Here is a 19,547-nt window from a genome sequence, read left to right as displayed (position 1 = left end):
CCTGTTCTGGCACTCCCTCTCTGCACACTCAATCCTGCTGCTACCAACTCTCCCTGTTCTGGCACTCCCTCTCTGCACACTCAATCCTGCTGCTTCCAACTCTCCCTGTTCTGGCACTCCCTCTCTGCACACTCAATCCTGCTGCTCCCAACTCTCCCTCCAATACTCACTCACCCTATTGGTCCACTTCACCCCCTCCCTCAATCCTTCCCTCATACACTCCCTTCACGAATTCATTCTCCCCCATCCTCATCACGTGTCCAAACCATCTCAATGTACCAAGCTTCACCCACTCCACACTCCACTCCTCTCCTTGTCGCAACCATACCAAACCGCTCATACACCTATAGATAGCTCATTTCCACTGCATGTATTCTCAACTCCTCCCTCACTCTCCTACATGTATCGTTAATCTCCCTCTCTTGACACACAATCGCACACACAAACACCCTTGCTCTTTCACATTCTCTCACCCATATCCTCACTCCCCTCCCCATACACACCCTCCCTCTCACTCACACACCCTTCCTCCCTCACCCACACTTTCCCATACATTGCGAAAACACACACACACACACACACACACACTCACAAGGCTCTCAGCGACCTGCTCCATGAAGTCCTGCAGTGTGGCATTCTTCTTGACCCGGAACATGTGGTAACGCGCTTTGTCAGGGTCATAGAGGTCATTCCCCTGGTGGCCCAAGAATGCGTCCTCCAGAATGACCTGCGGAGGGAGAGGGATGAGTGGGGTGAGAGAGGGGAGTGGGGGGACAGGAGGGGAGAGGGAAGGAAGGAAGGGGAGGTGATGAAGAAAGGAAGAGGAGGAGGAGGAGGAGGAAGAGTGGAGGAAGGAAGGAAGAGGAGGAGGAGGAGGAAGAAGAATGGCAGGGGAACAGAAGGAAGACACACACACAATCGCCCTTCCATCCATCCATCCGTCGCCCCAAAACAAACTCAGCAACACACAAACATCCGCTCACCTGCACACTCATATACAAATGCGCCTCCGTCCGTTCCTTCCGCCGAATCAACTCCACACGCTTCTCCTCGTGCAGGCGGTCGATCAACTCCTGCGGGATGTCCTTTTCTGTGACCGGCTGCAGGATGGTACGCAGCGATGACTCCCGGATGTAAACCAGCATGTAGGCGTTTGTACAGTGCTTGACGGTGAGACTCAGGTCATCCTCGTGTCCGCCGAAGTTGTAGTGGATTGCCTCCATCTTCGAGCAGCGGGACACCACGTCGTCGTCGAACTTACACCACTGTGGAGGAGGACAAGTGGATGTAGATGAGGTAGTTTGCATAGGGTAGATACAGAAGTGGAGATGGGAGTGGAAAATTGGGCTATAGTGAGAGACCAGACACACAGAGATGGAGTGTGATTTTGGGACGGTATTTTTATTTAATTTCCTACAGTAGAGGAAAAAGTTCAACAGCAAAAAAATAAAGAAAAGTCCGCCACTTTGCCAAATAACCGTACCCATAACATTCCACTTTCACAGTTTTGGACCGATAACTACGTCAAGAGGGTAACAGAATGAGCTTTACTAAATAACAGCCGTAACGCTTACCTTAACTTTCTACCGTCATTCGTGTAGGTACGAGAGTTTGAGGCTTAAAAAATTATATATACAATGTGGTGAACATGCTGATCTGGAAACACTGTATAGGGGTCTTGTGATGGGGTGTGGAAGCAGGGTGTGTCTGATAAAAGGGTGTGATATATGGGTGTTTGATACAGGGGTGCAGATGAGAAAAGTTGACCCGCAGTGAGAGTAAACAGAGTGGAGAAAGGAAGGTGAATAACTTAACAAAATGAGGTCCTTAACCCTTTCACGCACCAAAAGTTTAACCCGGTAGCAGCGACAGGCCAAATTTGTGGCTTTACCATGTAGCAGCGACGGGCCAAATTTGTGGCTTTACCGTGTAGCAGCGACGGGCCAAATTTGTGGCTTTACCGTGTAGCAGCGACGGGCCAAATTTGTGGCTTTACCGTGTAGCAGTGACGGGCCAAATTTGTGGCTTTACCGTGTAGCAGCGATGGGCCAAATTTGTGGCTTTACCGTGTAGCAGCGACGGGCCAAATTTGTGCCATGATATAAACCCCCAAAATAGATGCTACATAATCTGATCACAAATGCGTTGATATATATTATGAAATGGTTTGTGTGAGGGGTGATTTTTTCTCATTTCTCTCACTTAGAGGGACCATTAAGATACATGATCCCCTCAGCTACCACCAAGTTAATAAGTTTCTGTCTCCGCTGCGCCATCTGTCTGGGGCTCCCTTGGGGGCCTTGCGAAATAGCCTGACCATGCAGCGAGAATTTTATAGACTTCACCCATGAGTATTCTATTTTCCAGACATCATTATATATCACTGGTTTTGGAAGGTTATTCTGCCTAATGAAAGAAGAAAATATCACGAAATGCAAGAGGGTGGCGCCACTATAAACACCTGTCTGTGCCATGATGGGCTGGGGGCGAACACCATCCAGGGCCCTCAAGCAAGCCTTCCGTCGCTTTAGGCATAGACGTAAAAATTTTGACGCGCTTCGAGTCAAAACTTCATGTTGACGACTCCACTTTGCCGGGAATCGCGTCATGGTGCGTGAAAGAGTTGACATGAACACCATCCAGGCCCCTCAAGCAAGCCTTCCGTCGCTTTAGGCATAGACGTAAAAATTTTGACGCGCTTCGAGTCAAAACTTCATGTTGACGACTCCGCTTTGCCGGGAATCGCGTCGTGGTGCGTGAAAGAGTTGACACGGACACCATCCAGGCCCCTCAAGCAAGCCTTCCGTCGCTTTAGGCATAGACGTAAAAATTTTGACGCGCTTCGAGTCAAAACTTCATGTTGACGACTCCGCTTTGCCGGGAATCGCGTCGTGGTGCGTGAAAGAGTTGACACGGAGAACAAGAAACAAAAGTGGACCGCTAAACAAAACGAGGTCCTTAAAAAAAATAATTAAAAAGATTAAAAAACGTGGGCTCTGGTTAACACAAGCGCCGAGGTTCTGCTCACCCGTCCGTCGCCTTTTGGGTTGATGAACACGACGTAATGTCCACCGTGGTTGTCGCCGGAGTGGACGAGGACAGCGTGGAGGATGTAGGTGGCGGGGGTGGCCTCGGGCTTCTGAAGAAACTGGTCCATATTGAGCTTCTCCGGGAACTCATACCTGGAGGAGGGGGTGAAGGAGGGGGAGCAGGAGGAGGAGCAGGAGGAGGAGGAAAGGAGAATTGGTAAGTGATTGATTGTTTGGGCTACACACACACACACACACACACACACACAGTCTTCCCCTCTCTCTCCCTTCTCTCTCTTCTTCTTCCTCCTCCTCTTCCTTCCTTCCTTTCTTTCCATATCTTCCTTCCTACTTATCTCTCTATCTCTTTCTCCTTCTCTTCTGCACACACACACACACACACACACACACACACACACACAGAGGAAGGAAGGAAGGAAGGAAGGAAGAATGTAAGAAATAGAGATGAAAAGAAAAAATTATGGAAGAAAATAAGGAAGAGAATATAGATTTGGAGGAAAGGAAGAGTAAACACACACACACACACACACACACACACACACACACACACACACACACACACCCTACACCCCTTCCATACACCCCTACACACCCTTGAGCTTCTTCCTATACAAAAGATCTCCCTTCCTTCCTTCCTTCTTTCCTTTTAATCTCCCTTCCTTCCTTCCTTCCTTCCTCTCCTTCTAATCTCCCTTCCTTCCTTCCTTCCAATCTTTCCTTTTAATCTCCCTTCCTTCCTTCCCCTCTCCTTCTAATCTCCCTTCCTTCCTTCCTTCCTTCCCTTTTAATCTCCCTTCCTTCCTTCCTTCCTTCCCCTCTCCCTCTAATCTCCCTTCCTATACCCCCCCCCCCCTTCACACCCTTCCCCTTCCACAGAGAAATACAAAACACCCCCACACAAGACAGATACCCTCTCTACACCCCCTCCAGACACCCTCTCCACACCCCTTCCACAGACCCTTCCCCTTCCACACAGAGAAGCATAAAACACCCCCAGACAAGACACAGACACACTCTCCACACCCCTTCCACAGACACCCCCTCCACCCCCCACCCCCCCTACATACCTGTCGTTAATCTTTACATTGGAGTCCGTGATGGGATCGTACTGGAAGCGCATGAGGTGTAGATGCAGGACGGGGGGAAAGCTCTGGAAGATGACGCCCTTCTCCGCCTCCTGCAAGCCGTGTTCACCCGCGTCGTACTTGTTGTCGCCGTCTAAAGTCTCCACGCTGATGTAGTCCTTGAACGACTCATAAACTGGGGAGACGAGGAGAGGGGTGAGGGGTGAGGGGTGATGGGGAGGATATCAAGAAATAGGGTCGAATTATGAGCCATTTCGTCGTCCAAGAGAGGGAGGGAATGGGAGGAAACAGGGAGAAAGATGGGAAAGGAAGGGAGAGTAAGAAGGGAGGAAGGGAAGGGAGTTAAGGACAGTAGAGGGAATAGAAGGAAACAGGGAGAAGGGAGATTAAGAAGCAGAGGAAAGGGAGGAAGGGGGAGGGAGTTAAGGACAGTAGAGGGAATGGTAGGAAACAGGGAGAAGGAAGATGGGAAAGGAAGGGAGATTAAGAAGCAGAGGAAAGAAGGGAGGGAAGGGGAAGGGAGTTAAGGACAGTAGAGGGAATGGTAGGAAACAGGGAGAAGAAGGGAGATGGGAAAGGGAGATTAAGAAGCAGAGGAAAGAAGGGAGGAAGGGGGAAGGGAGTTAAGGACAGTAGAGGGAATGGTAGGAAACAGGGAGAAGGGAGATAGGAAAGGAAGGGAGATTTAGAAGCAGAGGAAAGAAGGGAGGAAGGGGAAGGGAGTAGATGGTAGAGAGGAAGGGAGTAAATGGTAGAGGGGAAGGGAGTTAATGACAGTAGAGGGAATGGTAGGAAACAGGGAGAAGGGAGATGGGAAAGGAAGGGAGATTAAGAAGCAGAGGAAAGGGGAAGGGAGTTAAAGAAAGCAGAGGAAATGGTAGGAAACAGGGAGAAGAAGGGAGATTAGGAAAGGAAGGGAGATTAAGAAGCAGAGGAAAGAAGGGAGGAAGGGGAAGGGAGTTAAGGACAGTAGAGGGAATGGTAGGAAACAGGGAGAAGAAGGGAGATTAGGAAAGGAAGGGAGATTAAGAAGCAGAGGAAAGAAGGGAGGAAGGGGAAGGGAGTAGATGGTAGAGAGGAAGGGAGTAAATGGTAGAGGGGAAGGGAGTGAAAGACAGTAGAGGAAAAGGGAGGAAACAGGGAGAAGGGAGATCAGGAACAGAAGGGAGATTAAGAAGCAGAGGAAAGAAGGGAGGGAAGGGGAAGGGAGTGAAAGACAGTAGAGGGAATAGGAGGAAACAGGGAGAGGAAAGGAAGGAAAAGGGAGGTATTAAAATGCAAAGGAAGGGAGGAAAGGGAGAGAGAGGGAGAGATGGGAAAAAGAAGGGAGTCTAAAAAAAAACAGTGTATGCAAAAATCACACACACACACACACACACACACACACACACAGATTACTATTATTATTGCTATTAATGTTATTTCTATTTTCCTTTTTATTTTCAATCATATTATTTTGTTAATTTCTCATTTATTTAATTTCGTCTTCCTTTGATGTATATTTTAAGCTCTTGGGCAGCCTGGTACCTCATGCAATAAACCATTCATTATCATTATCATTATTATTATTATTATTATTATTAACACACACACACACACACACACACACACATGACTAACGAACCACATATCTACTCACTATCCTTCTTGCCCTTGATATTCAGTTGGATGTCGTAGAAAGTCTCGGTTCTGGAGGAGGTGTAGTCAACGTGCTTGCATTTGAAGTACGACTGTAGGAGGAAGACAAAGAAAGGTGATTGGTTGATTGTCAGAGAGTTCCGAAAGTTTTTGGTAAGTTTGGTTTAGTCGGCGCAACATCTGTGGTCATATGCCGGAGAAAGACAGAAGGGGAAGGAATCATAGGAGAAGGGAAAGTTTGGTTTAGTCGGCGCAACATCTGTGGTCATATGCCGGAGAGAGACAGGAGGGGAAGGAATTATAGGAGAAGGGAAAGTTTGGTTTAGTCGGCACAACATCTGTGGTCATGTGCCGGAGAGAGACAGAAGGGGAAGGAATTATAGGAGAAGGGAAAGTTTTGTTTAGTCGGCGCAACATCTGTGGTCATATGCCGGAGAGAGACAGAAGGGGAAGGAATTATAGGAGAAGGGAAAGTTTGGTTTAGTGGGCGCAACATCTGTGGTCATATGCCGGAGAGAGACAGAAGGGGAAGGAATTATAGGAGAAGGTAAAGTTTGGTTTAGTCGTCGCAACATCTGTGGTCATATGCCAGAGAGAGACAGAAGGGAAGGAATCATAGGAGAAGGGAAAGTTTGGTTTAGTGGGCACAACATCTGTGGTCATATGCCAGAGAGAGACAGGAGGGGAAGGAATTATAGGAGAAGGGAAAGTTTGGTTTAGTCGGTGCAACATCTGTGGTCATATGCCGGAGAGAGACAGGAGGGGAAGGAATTATAGGAGAAGGGAAAGTTTGGTTTAGTCGGCGCAACATCTGTGGTCATATGCCGGAGAGAGACAGAAGGGGAAGGAATTATAGGAGAAGGGAAGGTTTCGTTTAGTCGGCGCAACATCTGTGGTCATATGCCGGAGAGAGACAGAAGGGGAAGGAATTATAGAAGGGAAAGTTTTGTTTAGTCAGCGCAACATCCGTGGTCATATGCCGGAGAGAGACAGAAGGGGAAGGAAATATAGGAAAAGGGAACAGACCCCAGGAGACGGGACACAACCCCCGATTAATACCTGGTACCCATTCACTGCTGGGTGGACAGGGGCGTAGGGTATCAGAAAAGCCGCCCAAATTTTTCCACTCCACCCGGGAATCGAACCCGGGCTCTCTTGGTTGTGAGCCGAGTGTGCTAACCACTGCACCACAAAGCCCCCCCAGGAAGACAAAGAGAAGCGATTGGTTGATTATTAGGCCGTTCCGAGCTTGGCGCCATCACACAAAGAGAAGCGAGTGAGTGTGTATTGAATAGTTGTTCCCATGAGCCTTATTTAGATAGTTACAGAGTTGAGATGGATAGTCAGGTAATTCTTATACGTTTTCCATCGAGCATTTCTCTGCCCTTGAAAATACCCAAGTGCGTGAGTGAGTGAGGGGAAGGAAGAATGGGTGTATATGACGCAAGGAAGAATAGGTCTGACACACACACACACACACACACACACACACACATACACACACACACTTACCACAGTCTTGCCCTCAAACAGCCTTGGTATGACGCCCTCCACGCAGGTTCCCTTCATCTTGGTCTCCAGTTTGTCCAGCAGCTGGGAAAGGGGGAGAGAGAGGAGTTACAGAATGGTAGTTTATGGTCCAACTCAGCTATGAAGGCAGTTTAAATGTAGCCCACTTGGGGAAAAGAAAGGAAAGTTTTGTTTAGTCGGCGCAACATCTGTGGTCATGTGCCGGAGAGAGACAGAAGGGGAAGGAATTATAGGAGAAGGGAAAGTTTTGTTTAGTCGGCGGAACATCTGTGGTCATATGCCGGAGAGAGAGACAGAAGGGGAAGGAATCATAGGAGAAGGGAAAGTTTTGTTTAGTCGGCGGAACATCTGTGGTCATATGCCAGAGAGAGACAGAAGGGGAAGGAATTATAGGAGAAGGGAAAGTTTTGTTTAGTCGGCGGAACATCTGTGGTCATATGCCGGAGAGAGACAGAAGGAGAAGGAATTATAGGAGAAGGGAAAGTTTTGTTTAGTGGGCGCAACATCTGTGGTCATATGCCGGAGAGAGAGACAGAAGGGGAAGGAATTATAGGAGAAGGGAAAGTTTTGTTTAGTCGGCGGAACATCTGTGGTCATATGCCGGAGAGAGACAGAAGGGGAAGGAATTATAGGAGAAGGGAAAGTTTTGTTTAGTCGGCGCAACATCTGTGGTCATATGCCGGAGAGAGACAGAAGGGGAAGGAATTATAGGAGAAGGGAAAGTTTGGTTTAGTCGGCGCAACATCTGTGGTCATATGCCAGAGAGAGACAGAAGGGGAAGGAATTATAGGAGAAGGGAAAGTTTGGTTTAGTCAGCGCAACATCTGTGGTCATATGCCGGAGAGAGACAGAAGGGGAAGGAATTATAGAAGGGAACAGACCCCAGGAGACGGGACACAACCCCCGATTAATACCTGGTACCCATTCACTGCTGGGTAGACAGGGGCGTAGGGTATCGGAAAAGCTGCCCAAATTTTTCCACTCCGCCCGGGAATCGAACCTGGGCTCTCTCAGTTGTGAGCCGAGTGTGCTAACCACTGCACCACGAAGCCCCTAACCTGCTTGGGAAGTTCCCTGGCTATAACACTGCCAAGACTTATTGAACCCGGTAGCAGCGACGGGCCAAATTTGTGGCTTTACCGTGTAGCAGCGACGGGCCAAATTTGTGGCTTTACCGTGTAGCAGCGACGGGCCAAATTTGTGGCTTTACCGTGTAGCAGCGACGGGGCAAATTTGTGGCTTTACCGTGTAGCAGCGACGGGCCAAATTTGTGGCTTTACCGTGTAGCAGCGACGGGCCAAATTTGTGGCTTTACAGTGTAGCAGCGACGGGCCAAATTTGTGGCTTTACCGTGTAGCAGCAACGGGCCAAATTTGTGGCTTTACCGTGTAGCAGCAACGGGCCAAATTTGTGCCATGATACAAACCCCCCAAAATAGATGATACATAAACTGATCACAAATGTTTAGATAATATTATGAAATGGTTTGCGTGAGTGATGATCTTTTCTCATTTTTCTCGCTTAGAGGGACCATTAAGAAACATGGTCCCCGCTGCTACTGGGTTAATGTATACAGAACATCAGATACACCTTTGAAATAGTATGTAGATATAATTATGGAGTGTGTGATGAGTTTTGGGTGTGATGTGGCAGTGTTGTGATGAGAGTCAGGCCTTACAAGCTGACTATGGTAACTTCTGAATGTCCTCTCCTAGGTAAACTAAGACTCTCCCAAACCAAGAGAAGATGGCGCCACTATAAACACTTGGGGCCAACTATCAAATAAATAAATAAATAAATAATAAAATAAATAAATAAACTAAGATTGAAAGGAAATAAGAACAGACCTCCTCTCTCTCTCTCTCTCTCTCTCTCTCTCTCTCTCTCTCTCTCTCCTTCCCTTTTTTCTTCTTCTTCTTCCTCCTCCTCCTCCTCCTCTTCCTTTCCCTATCTTTCTCTTCCTTCCTCCTTTCTCATTCCCTCCACTCATAATAATTCCTCCTCCCTTCCTTCCTCTCCCTTTTCCATTCCTTTCTCTCTCCCTCCCTTCCTCCTCCTCCTCCTCTTAATCCACTATCTCTCCCTCCTCCATTCCTCCCTTCCTCCCTCTCCCTTTTCCAATCCTTTCTCTCTCCCTCCCTTCCCTCCATTCCTCCTCCTCCTCTTAATCCAATATCTTTCCTCCCTTCTCTCCATCCCTCCCTTCCTTCCTTCCTCTCCCTTTTCCCTTCCCTTCTCTCTCCCTCCCTTCCTTCCTTCCCCTTTCCTCCGTTCCTCTTCCTACTCTCAATCCACCATCTCTCCCTCCTCCATCCCTCCCTTCCTTCCTTCCTTCTTCTCCCTTCCCTCCATTCCTCCTCCTCCTCACAATCCACCATCTCTCCCTCCTCCATTCCTCCCTTCCTTCTTCTCCCTTTTCACTACCTTGAGGAAAACCAAAACAAAACAAAAAAATCGCGACAAAACACAACACCAGCGAGCTATCAGACACAACCCCCACCCCACCCCGCTCCCCCCACCCCCCACACACCCCCACACACAGCGCAAGGGTCCACGTACCACCCTGAGGAACTCCTGCGCATCGTGTTGCATGAAGGAGTCCAGGGTCTCCCAGCCGAAGGACTTGGTAAGCTTCTTCGTGCCCACTGGCCGGTCGCTCGTCTGCAGCTCGTGGAAAACCCTCTGCAGTGCCAACGCCACACTCTTCGTGCTGTCGTCACTCTCCGTGGGCATCTTGTACACGGCCTGGGGGTAGGGGGAGGGGGTGAGGGGTGGTGATGCGGAGGGAGGGATTGGGTGGGGTGGGTGTGAGAGGAAGAGGGGTAGAGAAAGGGAGGGAAAATGTGAGGAAAGGAGAAAGAAAAGGAAGGATGGTGATGAGGCGGAGAGAAAGGGAGGAAAGGAGGGGGTGGATGGGAGAGGAAGAGGGGGAGAGAAAGGGAGGGAAAATGGGAGGAAAGGAGAGGGAGGAGGAGAAGGAGAAGGATGGGGTGGAAGGGAGAGGAAGAGGGGGAGAGAAAGGGAGGGAAATGGGAGGAAAGGAGGAGGAGGAGGAGAGAGGGAAGGGGGGAAGAAGGAAGGCAGGAAACAGGTAGAGGAACAGAGGAAGAAAAAGAGAGGGAGAGAGAAATGAAGGGAGGAGGAGGAGGAGGAGGAGGAGGAGGAAGCCATAGGAATGATCACACAATCTCGCAACACACAGGATAAAGGAAGAGAAAGGAAGAGGAAGAGGAAGGAAGAGGAAGGAGGAGGAAGGAGGAGGAAGGAAGAGGAAGGAAGAGGAAGGAAGAGAAAGGAAGAGGAAGAGAGAGGAAGGAAGAGGAAGGAAGAGAAAGGAAGAGAATTAAGGAGGAAAAGGAAATATATAAGAAAGAGGGAAGAAGGAAGAGTCTTTTTTGTCTTTCTTCCTTCCTCCTCCTCCTCCTTTCCTCCCTTCTTCCTTCCTTTCCTCCTCTTTCCCTCTCTCTACTTCCTTCCTTCCTTCTCCTCTCTGTTCTTTTCTCTCTTCCCTTCTTTCTTTCCCTCCCTTCCTCCTCCTCCTCCTCTTCCTCTCCTTTACAATTCTTCCTCCATTCTCAAATCTCTCTCCTCCACTTTCAATCCTTCCCTCCTCCTCCTCCTCCTCCTCTTCCTCTCCTTCACAATTCTTTCTCCATTCTCAAATCTCTCCACTTTCAATCCTTCCCTCCTCCTCCTCCTCCTCCTCTCCTTCACAATTCTTCCTCCATTCTCAAATCTCTCCACTTTCAATCCTTCCCTCCTCCTCCTCCTCTTCCTCTCCTTCACAATTCTTCCTCCATTCTCAAATCTCTCCACTTTCAATCCTTCCCTCCTCCTCCTCCTCTTCTTCCTCCGCTCCTTCACCATTCTCAAATCTCTCTCCACTTTCAATCCTTCCCTCCTCCTCCTCCTCCTCCTCCTCTTCTTCCTCCGCTCCTTCACCATTCTCAAATCTCTCTCCACTTTCAATCCTTCCCTCCTCCTCCTCCTCCTCCTCCTCCTCCTCCTCCTCTTCACACCCACCATTCTGAGCTGCGTTGTGAAGTACAGGACTTGCAGGAGTGAGTTCATGTAGCAAGTAGCTCCCTGGTTCTTGAGGCCAACATAACCAGTGTGCCTTTTGCTGTCCCAGGAGACTCCGTGCGGGGCATCTGCTGCAACCCAGACCTGAAAAAAGTTGGAAAGTTTGGTTTAGTGGGCGCAACATCTGTGGTCATATGCCGGAGAGAGACAGGAGGGGAAGGAATTATAGGAGAAGGGAAAGTTTTGTTTAGTGAGCGCAACATCTGTGGTCATATGCCGGAGAGAGACAGAAGGGGAAGGAGTTATAGGAGAAGGGAAAGTTTTGTTTAGTCGGCGCAACATCTGTGGTCATATGCCGGAGAGAGACAGAAGGGGAAGGAGTTATAGGAGAAGGGAAAGTTTTGTTTAGTCGGCGCAACATCTGTGGTCATATGCCGGAGAGAGACAGAAGGGGAAGGAATTATAACCCACACCTGAAGAAGAGGGGGGAAGGGATGGGTCATGAGTGTGAGGGGGATGGGGAGGGATAGTGAGGCTGTAAGAGAGATGAGTGTAAGGGTGAGAGTAAAGAATAATCTGAGAGAGAGAGAGAATGAGAGGGAGTATCCAGCACACCAATACCACATGGGAAACACTCCACTATCCACCACAGAGGCAGAGAAAGACATGGGACTATACGTTACCAGGCTACCAGTGAAGGGATATCCAGCACACCAATACCACATGGGAAACACTCCACTATCCACCACAGAGGCAGAGAAAGACCTGGGAGTGTATGTTACCAGGCTACCAGTGAAGGGATATCCAGCACACCAATACCACATGGGAAACACTCCACTATCCACCACAGAGGCAGAGAAAGACCTGGGAGTGTATGTCACCAGGCTACCAGTGAAGGGATATCCAGCACACCAATACCACATGGGAAACACTCCACTATCCACCACAGAGGCAGAGAAAGACCTGGGAGTGTATGTTACCAGGCTACCAGTGAAGGGATATCCAGCACACCAATACCACATGGGAAACACTCCACTATCCACCACAGAGGCAGAGAAAGACCTGGGAGTGTATGTTACCAGGCTACCAGTGAAGGGATATCCAGCACACCAATACCACATGGGAAACACTCCACTATCCACCACAGAGGCAGAGAAAGACCTGGGAGTGTATGTTACCAGGCTACCAGTGAAGGGATATCCAGCACACCAATACCACATGGGAAACACTCCACTATCCACCACAGAGGCAGAGAAAGACCTGGGAGTGTATGTTACCAGGCTACCAGTGAAGGGATATCCAGCACACCAATACCACATGGGAAACACTCCACTATCCACCACAGAGGCAGAGAAAGACCTGGGAGTGTATGTTACCAGGCTACCAGTGAAGGGATATCCAGCACACCAATACCACATGGGAAACACTCCACTATCCACCACAGAGGCAGAGAAAGACCTGGGAGTGTATGTTACCAGGCTACCAGTGAAGGGATATCCAGCACACCAATACCACATGGGAAACACTCCACTATCCACCACAGAGGCAGAGGAAGACCTGGGAGTGTATGTTACCAGGCTACCAGTGAAGGGATATCCAGCACACCAATACCACATGGGAAACACTCCACTATCCACCACAGAGGCAGAGAAAGACATGGGAGTGTATGTTACCAGGCTACCAGTGAAGGGATATCCAGCACACCAATACCACATGGGAAACACTCCACTATCCACCACAGAGGCAGAGAAAGACATGGGACTATACGTTACCAGGCTACCAGTGAAAGCCAAATTCGTTCCAATCACAGCGGACGGGTTAAGGAAAGAAACTAGCATACAACCAGGTAGATACAAACAGGTAGATTAACTCACCTCCAGGGTAATGGCGTCATCCTTAATGTAGCCCTTCTCTGGGTCAAGAACATCATTCCAAGCCATGAAGTTTGAAAAGCCCCAATCGTTTTCCTTGCTGAAGAAGAGGTGCTGGATCTCTGAGGGGGAGACGAGAGACCGGGAAGGTTAGTGTGCTTGGGGGATGTGTCTGTTTAAGCATGTGTTGGGCGCTGGTGTCTGGGATGTATCGTGTCAGCTTTTGCAAGAGGGTGTCCAATGCCGATGTGAAGTAGAGGACCTGTCTGACACCTCATTCACCCTTACACATATCCCCCTTACACCTGCCCCCTCACACTCACACCCCACCCCACCCATACACACACTTCTACATCCCCCCCACACAATGCGCTCGACACCCACACCCACACACTAACTTCGAACACTTGGTATCCATCCACGCTCATTCTACCACACCCCACGCTCACTCTACCACCCCCACGCTCACTCTACCACCCCCACGCTCACTGTACCACCCTCCCGCTCACTCTAATACCCCCATGCTCACTCTAACACCCCCCATGCTTACTCTAACACCCCCACGCTCACTCCACCACCCCATACTTACTCCTGGTGAAAGGCTCCTGCCCCTCCTTGACCGAGAGCAGCCGCAGGTCAGCCACAGCGTTACAGGACCAAGATGTGGATTGTGACTGCCCGTTGCACTGCAGGAAGAACCCAAGGCACCTCTGTGGGGAGCGGTCCTGTGCCGAGCTTGTCCGAGGCATGACCATGATCTTCCAGGGCAGGCTGCGGACCGAGCATGGCGGGGAAAGCAGTGTGTCCTTCAGTTTGCTAAAGTCCTTGACGTGGAACTGGAACGTGGCCTCGGAGCGCGCGTCATCTGGGTGGAGAGAGGGCATGGGGTTAGGTTAGGTTAGGGCATGGTATTAGAAGGCACTTTCGATTTTCACATCAATTATTTCTAAGGGTCAAAGAGGGGGTCAGTTGGGTTCTAATAAGTGTTTCTTCAGGTTCACGGTACAGAAGAAGGATCAAACTACCACCAGGGTCATAAAACTACTCCTGGAAATGCCTAAAACTCCTACGAAAGCCTTGTTAACCCGATAGCAGCGATGGGCCAAATTTGTGGCTTTACCGTGTAGCAGCGACAGGCCAAATTTGTGGCTTTACCGTGTAGCAGCGACGGGCCAAATTTGTGGCTTTACCGTGTAGCAGCGACGGGCCAAATTTGTGGCTTTACCGTGTAGCAGCAACGGGCCAAATTTGTGGCTTTACCGTGTAGCAGCGACGGGCCAAATTTGTGCCATGATTTAAACCCCAAAAAATAGATGATACATAAACTGATCACAAATGCTTCAATATATATTATGAAATGGTTTGTGTGAGTGATGATTTTTCTCATTTATCTCGCTTAGAGGGACCATTAAGAAACATGGTCCCCGCTGCTACCGGGTTAAATATGTAAACTTGGGCAATGATATGTTAAGTAATACAGCTGTTATTTTCTTAAGTATCTCAATAAGGATGTGCGATTGGATGTGTCACCCTCACTCACCTTCCTCCACATCACTGTCGATCGCTGTGGTGGATGAGACCTCCTGTGTGTCTCCATTCATCTGCTCCTCCTCTCCTCCTTCCGCTAACGGCACTCCTCCTCCTCCTCTTCCGTCGCCTCCTCCGCCATCCTCGCCGCCGCCTCCACCTCCTCCTCCTCCTCCGCCTCCTCCTCCTCCTCCTCCTCCTCCTCCATCCCCTCCGCCCTCCTCACACACTTCCTCTGTAATGGAAAAGAATGAGTTAATGTGGAAGGGAAGAAAAATAATATAAAAGGAAGAAAGGAAGGAAGGAAAATGAAGAGGGAGAAGAAATTGTATGAAGAAAAGTGGAAGGGAAAAAAATTGAGAAAAGAAGGAAATGAAGGAAAAAAATATTATTAAGAGGAAAAGATTGTTGCTAGGAAAAGAAGGAAGGAAAAAAGTGTTACCAAGGAAGGAGGAAAAAATTAGTTACTAGAAAGAGAAGGAAGGAAAAAGTGTTACCAAGGAAGGAGGAAAATATTAGTTACTAGGAAAAGAGAAGGAAGGAAAAAAGTGTTACCAAGGAAGGAGGAAAAAAATAGTTACTTGGAAGAGAAAGGAAGGAAAAAAGTGTTACCAAGGAAGGAGGAAAATATTAGTTACTAGGAAAAGAGAAGGAAGGAAAAAAGTGTTACCAAGGAAGGAGGAAAAAAAAGTTACTAGGAAGAGGAGGAAAAAGTGTTACCAAGGAAGGAGGAAAATATTAGTTACTAGGAAGAGAAAGGAAGGAAAAAAGTGTTACCAAGGAAGGAGGAAAAAAATGTACTAGGAAGAGGAGGAAAAAGTGTTACCAAGGAAGGAGGAAAAAATGAGTTACTAGGAAGAGGAGGAAAAAGTGTTACCAAGGAAGGAGGAAAAAATGAGTTACTAGGAAGAGGAGGAAAAAGTGTTACCAAGGAAGGAGGAAAATATTAGTTACTAGGAAAAGAAATAAGGAAACAGTGTTACCAAGGAAGGAGGAAAAAAATAGTTACTATGAAAAGATAGCAGGGAAAAAAATGTTACCAGGAAAGGAAAAAAATGTTACCATACTTACTAGGAAAAGATAAAAAAAATAAAAAATAAAATAAAATATATTACCGGAAAGAGAAGAAAGAAAACACAGGCGACAAAACAATTTACTTAGTTACTGGAAGAGGGAAAGAGAGGATGAAGTTAGTTAAGGAAAGAAACAGGAATGAGAAATATTAATACAAGCAGACAGATTGACAAGCAGGGAATGAGACAAGCAGCAGCGGACAGAGGATGGAAGAATAAAAATAGATAATAGAGATAGAGAGAGACAGAGAGATAGGCAAAGAATGAATGAGAGAAGATGAGACGTAATATTTAAAAAGAAGAAGAGAAAATTAAATACAGACAAATAAACAGAGGAAAGAGAAATAGTGACAGACAGAGAGAAAGATGGAAAGAGAGAAGGAAAGAAAGACAGACCAGCAGAGAGAGAGAGAGAGAGAGAGAGAGAGAGAGAGAGAGAGAGAGAGAGAGAGAGAGAGAGAGAGAGAGAGAGAGAGAGAGAGTGTGTGTGTCAAAAAGAAAGAGAGAGAAGAAGGAAAGAGGAACAAAGAGAGAGAGAGAGAGAGAGAGAGAGAGAGAGAGAGAGAGAGAGAGAGAGAGAGAGAGAGAGAGAGAGAGAGAGAGAGAGAGAGTCAAAAAGAAATAAAGAGAGAAGGAAAGAAGGAAAGAGGAACAAAGTGAGAGAGAAAGAGAGAGAGAGAGAGAGAGAGAGAGAGAGAGAGAGAGAGAGAGAGAGAGAGAGAGAGAGAGAGAAAGAAAACTAACACACACACACACACACACACACACACACACACACACACACACACACACACACACTAGAAACCTTAAAAATATCACAAAGACCAAAATAAATAAAATAAATTACACAACTAAAAACTACACCATAAGAACAATATGTGTTTCAAAAAATTGTAACACTCCTTTCCCCTGCACTAACACTCACATTCTCTCTAATCAAAGTGTTCCATAGTGTTACGCTCTCTCAAAAAATGTGTTCCGTTCATGCTAAATAGGGTTTCGTTCTCCCTACGTCAAAATGTGTTGCCAGATAAGTGTTGCGTTCCTGTGTTACATTCCTGTGTTGCCAAATAGGGCTGTGTTGTTGCCAAGCAGTTGTTGAGTCCTTTCTTTGTGTGTGGGGGTCAGGGCAGCAAGCCAAGTGTTGCTTTGTTCAGGCATTTGTGTTGACTCATGCCCAGAGAAATTAGGAAACTCCATCACAAAATTAGAATATATATAATTTCTTTTAGCTGACCGTATAATGAGAAATTTCGATGTGTACTATCCAAACACACAATCACACTCAAACACACTCAGTAACACACCTAAATGCACTCAAACACATCCAGTCACTCAGAAATGGATGGGAAACTCAAACACACACACACACAGAGTCCCACCCAAATGCAGCCAACCACACAATCACTCAAACGCACTCAGTAACTCACCCAAACGCACTCAAACACACACAATCACTCAGAAATGGATGCGAAACTCAAACACACTCACACAAACACACTCAGTCCCACCCAGATGCAGCCAACCACACAATCACACTCAAATGCACTCAGTAACACACCCAAACGCACTCAAACACACACAGTCACTCAGAAATGGATGCAAAACTCAAACACACACACACACACACTCGGTCCCACCTAAATGTAGCCAATCATACTCTTACACTCCCAAACGCACTCAACACCCCACACTCACCCTCCTGTGTGTCCATCAGCTCCAGGAGGTCCTTGTCGGAGGTGGGTGGGGGGGGCGGCGCCTCCTCCTGCGTAACGTGATTCATACTGGGCTGGAGGGGCGGTGGGGGGGGGCGGGAGGGCTGGGTCTGGGGGGGGCTCTGCGGTGGGGGGGCCAGGGGGGGGGCTCCTCCTCCTGCCCCTCCTCCAGGTGGCTTGTTGGACCTCCTTCCGCCGCGGTCCCGACTCCCTGGGCAGCCGTTTTTCCCAGTCGCGGGTATTTTAAGGGCGTGTTTGCTCGCTATCCGCCCAATCTCTGCTGCTGTCTTCCACCCCCGTCTCCAGGGGTAACATCACCCTACAGACGCTTGCTCGCTGCAGGGGCAGAAGGGGAGGAAGGGGGGACGTTAGTTAGATAAGCTTGTATGGGGGAAAAGTTTAGAAGCATACCCTCTCTCCCTCTCTCTGCTGCCATCTCCCACCAGAACAACATCACCCTACAGATGCTTGCTCGCTGCGGGGGAAGGGGAGGAGGGGGAGGTTAGTTAGATAAGCTTGTATGGGGGAAAAGTTTAGAAACATACCCTCTCTCCCTCTCTCTGCTGCCATCTCCCACCAGAACAACATCACCCTACAGATGCTTGCTTGAAGGGGGAAGGGGAGGAGGGGGAGGTTAATTAGATAGTCTTGTATGGGGGAAAAGTTTACAGACACACACCCTCTCTCTCTCCCTCTCTCTGCTGCCATCTCCCACCAAAACAACATCACCCTACAGATGCTTGCTCTCTGTTAGGGGGAAGGGGGGAGGGAGGAGGTCACACTGGGGGCTTAGTTAGGACGGGAAAATAAATAGAATCTCTCTCTTTCACGGTAAAGATTCGTTTTAGTACCGTGCCAGTATTTCCTTCCCTACCTCATGAAACATCACTAGCTCTTCATATATCTTTTCTAAAAATGTTCAACAATCATGGAAACACTTTCAAAATCCAATTCAAGGACTATTTATTGTTGAAAATAGGGGATGATATTCATGAAAGTGGGGGAGCATATTTAAACTACTCCAATTGAACTTTACGACCTGACAGCTAAGAGGGGGGCTTCTCCCCTCTCGACCCCCCCACATGTACATGCAACTTATTTCTGTGAGGAGGTATTTCTCGCAACACTGGCTGCACCACCGCCACGGCCGCCACCAGAGGAGGCTGCGCTGTCGTAGATATCATCCCCTATCTTCAACAATAAAAAGTCCTTGAATTGGATTTTGAAAGCGTTTCCATGATTGTTGAACATTTGTAGAAAAGATATATGAAAAGCTAGTGATGTTTCATGAGGTAGGTAATGAAATACTGGCATGGTACTGAAACCAATCTTAACCCTCTTTCACGACCCGGAGATTGTTGAGAAAAGGGTAGCCTATTAATTTCAAGACAAATATGATGCTTTTTAAGATGGAGTCATTTTTAATTTCAGTATATCACTAAATAATTGACTTTTAATGCCTGATGTGCATCCCCGCCGTCCCGCTCCCACCCATTATCACCGGCCAGCGTAGTGGACCAGCCCTGCCACCGCCCTGCCCGTCCTGTGCTGCGTATTTTCAGCGGACAAAAAAGTTGGAAAGTTTGGTTTAGTCAGCGCAACATCTGTGGTCATATGCCGGAGAGAGACAGAAGGGGAAGGAATTATAGGAGAAGGGAACAGACCCCAGGAGACAGGACACAACCCCTGATTAATACCTGGTACCCAATTTCTGCTGGGTGGACAGGGGCGTAGGGTATCGGAAAAGCCGCCCAAATTTTTCCACTCCGCCCAGTATTTTCAGCGGCCCATACTGCATGCTGAGTAACTCTAAACTAACCTAACCTAGCCTAACCTACCTAATGGAGGGACTTTGCCGCCCTCGACCCCCTTCTATTTTCCAGGAGCCATTTGTTACTGCACTGGGGATTATTCACAAGAGGGTAGCCTAACTTCACAATGCTAACTGCTTACTTCAGGACATAATATGATGCTGTTTATCATGGAGGTGGTATTTTTTTCCGGAAATCACTAAATGACTGACTTTTCAATGCCT

The 19,547-nt window shown here is 48.1% G+C and overlaps 1 protein-coding gene across 1 annotated transcript in view; it reads right to left on the bottom strand.

Annotated features, from left to right (window-relative positions):
* Nucleotides 1-19,547, bottom strand: part of LOC126993348 (ubiquitin carboxyl-terminal hydrolase 7-like) — a 37,573-nt gene that overhangs the window by 16,144 nt on the left and 1,882 nt on the right. The window contains exons 2-13 of the mRNA XM_050852411.1: nt 17,496-17,848; nt 14,738-14,959; nt 13,787-14,062; nt 13,201-13,319; nt 11,327-11,470; nt 9,863-10,048; nt 7,286-7,366; nt 5,775-5,865; nt 4,118-4,310; nt 3,029-3,182; nt 984-1,265; nt 593-727 (exon numbers count right to left, since the gene is read on the bottom strand). Coding sequence (XP_050708368.1) covers nt 593-727; nt 984-1,265; nt 3,029-3,182; nt 4,118-4,310; nt 5,775-5,865; nt 7,286-7,366; nt 9,863-10,048; nt 11,327-11,470; nt 13,201-13,319; nt 13,787-14,062; nt 14,738-14,959; nt 17,496-17,580 — 1,968 coding nt within the window. The 5' untranslated portion in view covers nt 17,581-17,848. The remainder of the gene's footprint in view (nt 1-592; nt 728-983; nt 1,266-3,028; nt 3,183-4,117; nt 4,311-5,774; nt 5,866-7,285; nt 7,367-9,862; nt 10,049-11,326; nt 11,471-13,200; nt 13,320-13,786; nt 14,063-14,737; nt 14,960-17,495; nt 17,849-19,547) is intronic.

This window comes from Eriocheir sinensis, unplaced genomic scaffold, assembly GCF_024679095.1.
Source record: "Eriocheir sinensis breed Jianghai 21 unplaced genomic scaffold, ASM2467909v1 Scaffold602, whole genome shotgun sequence".
NCBI lineage: Eukaryota > Metazoa > Arthropoda > Malacostraca > Decapoda > Varunidae > Eriocheir > Eriocheir sinensis.
Note: the sequence above shows the minus strand (reverse complement) of the source record. Positions and strands in the feature narration are given on the sequence as shown.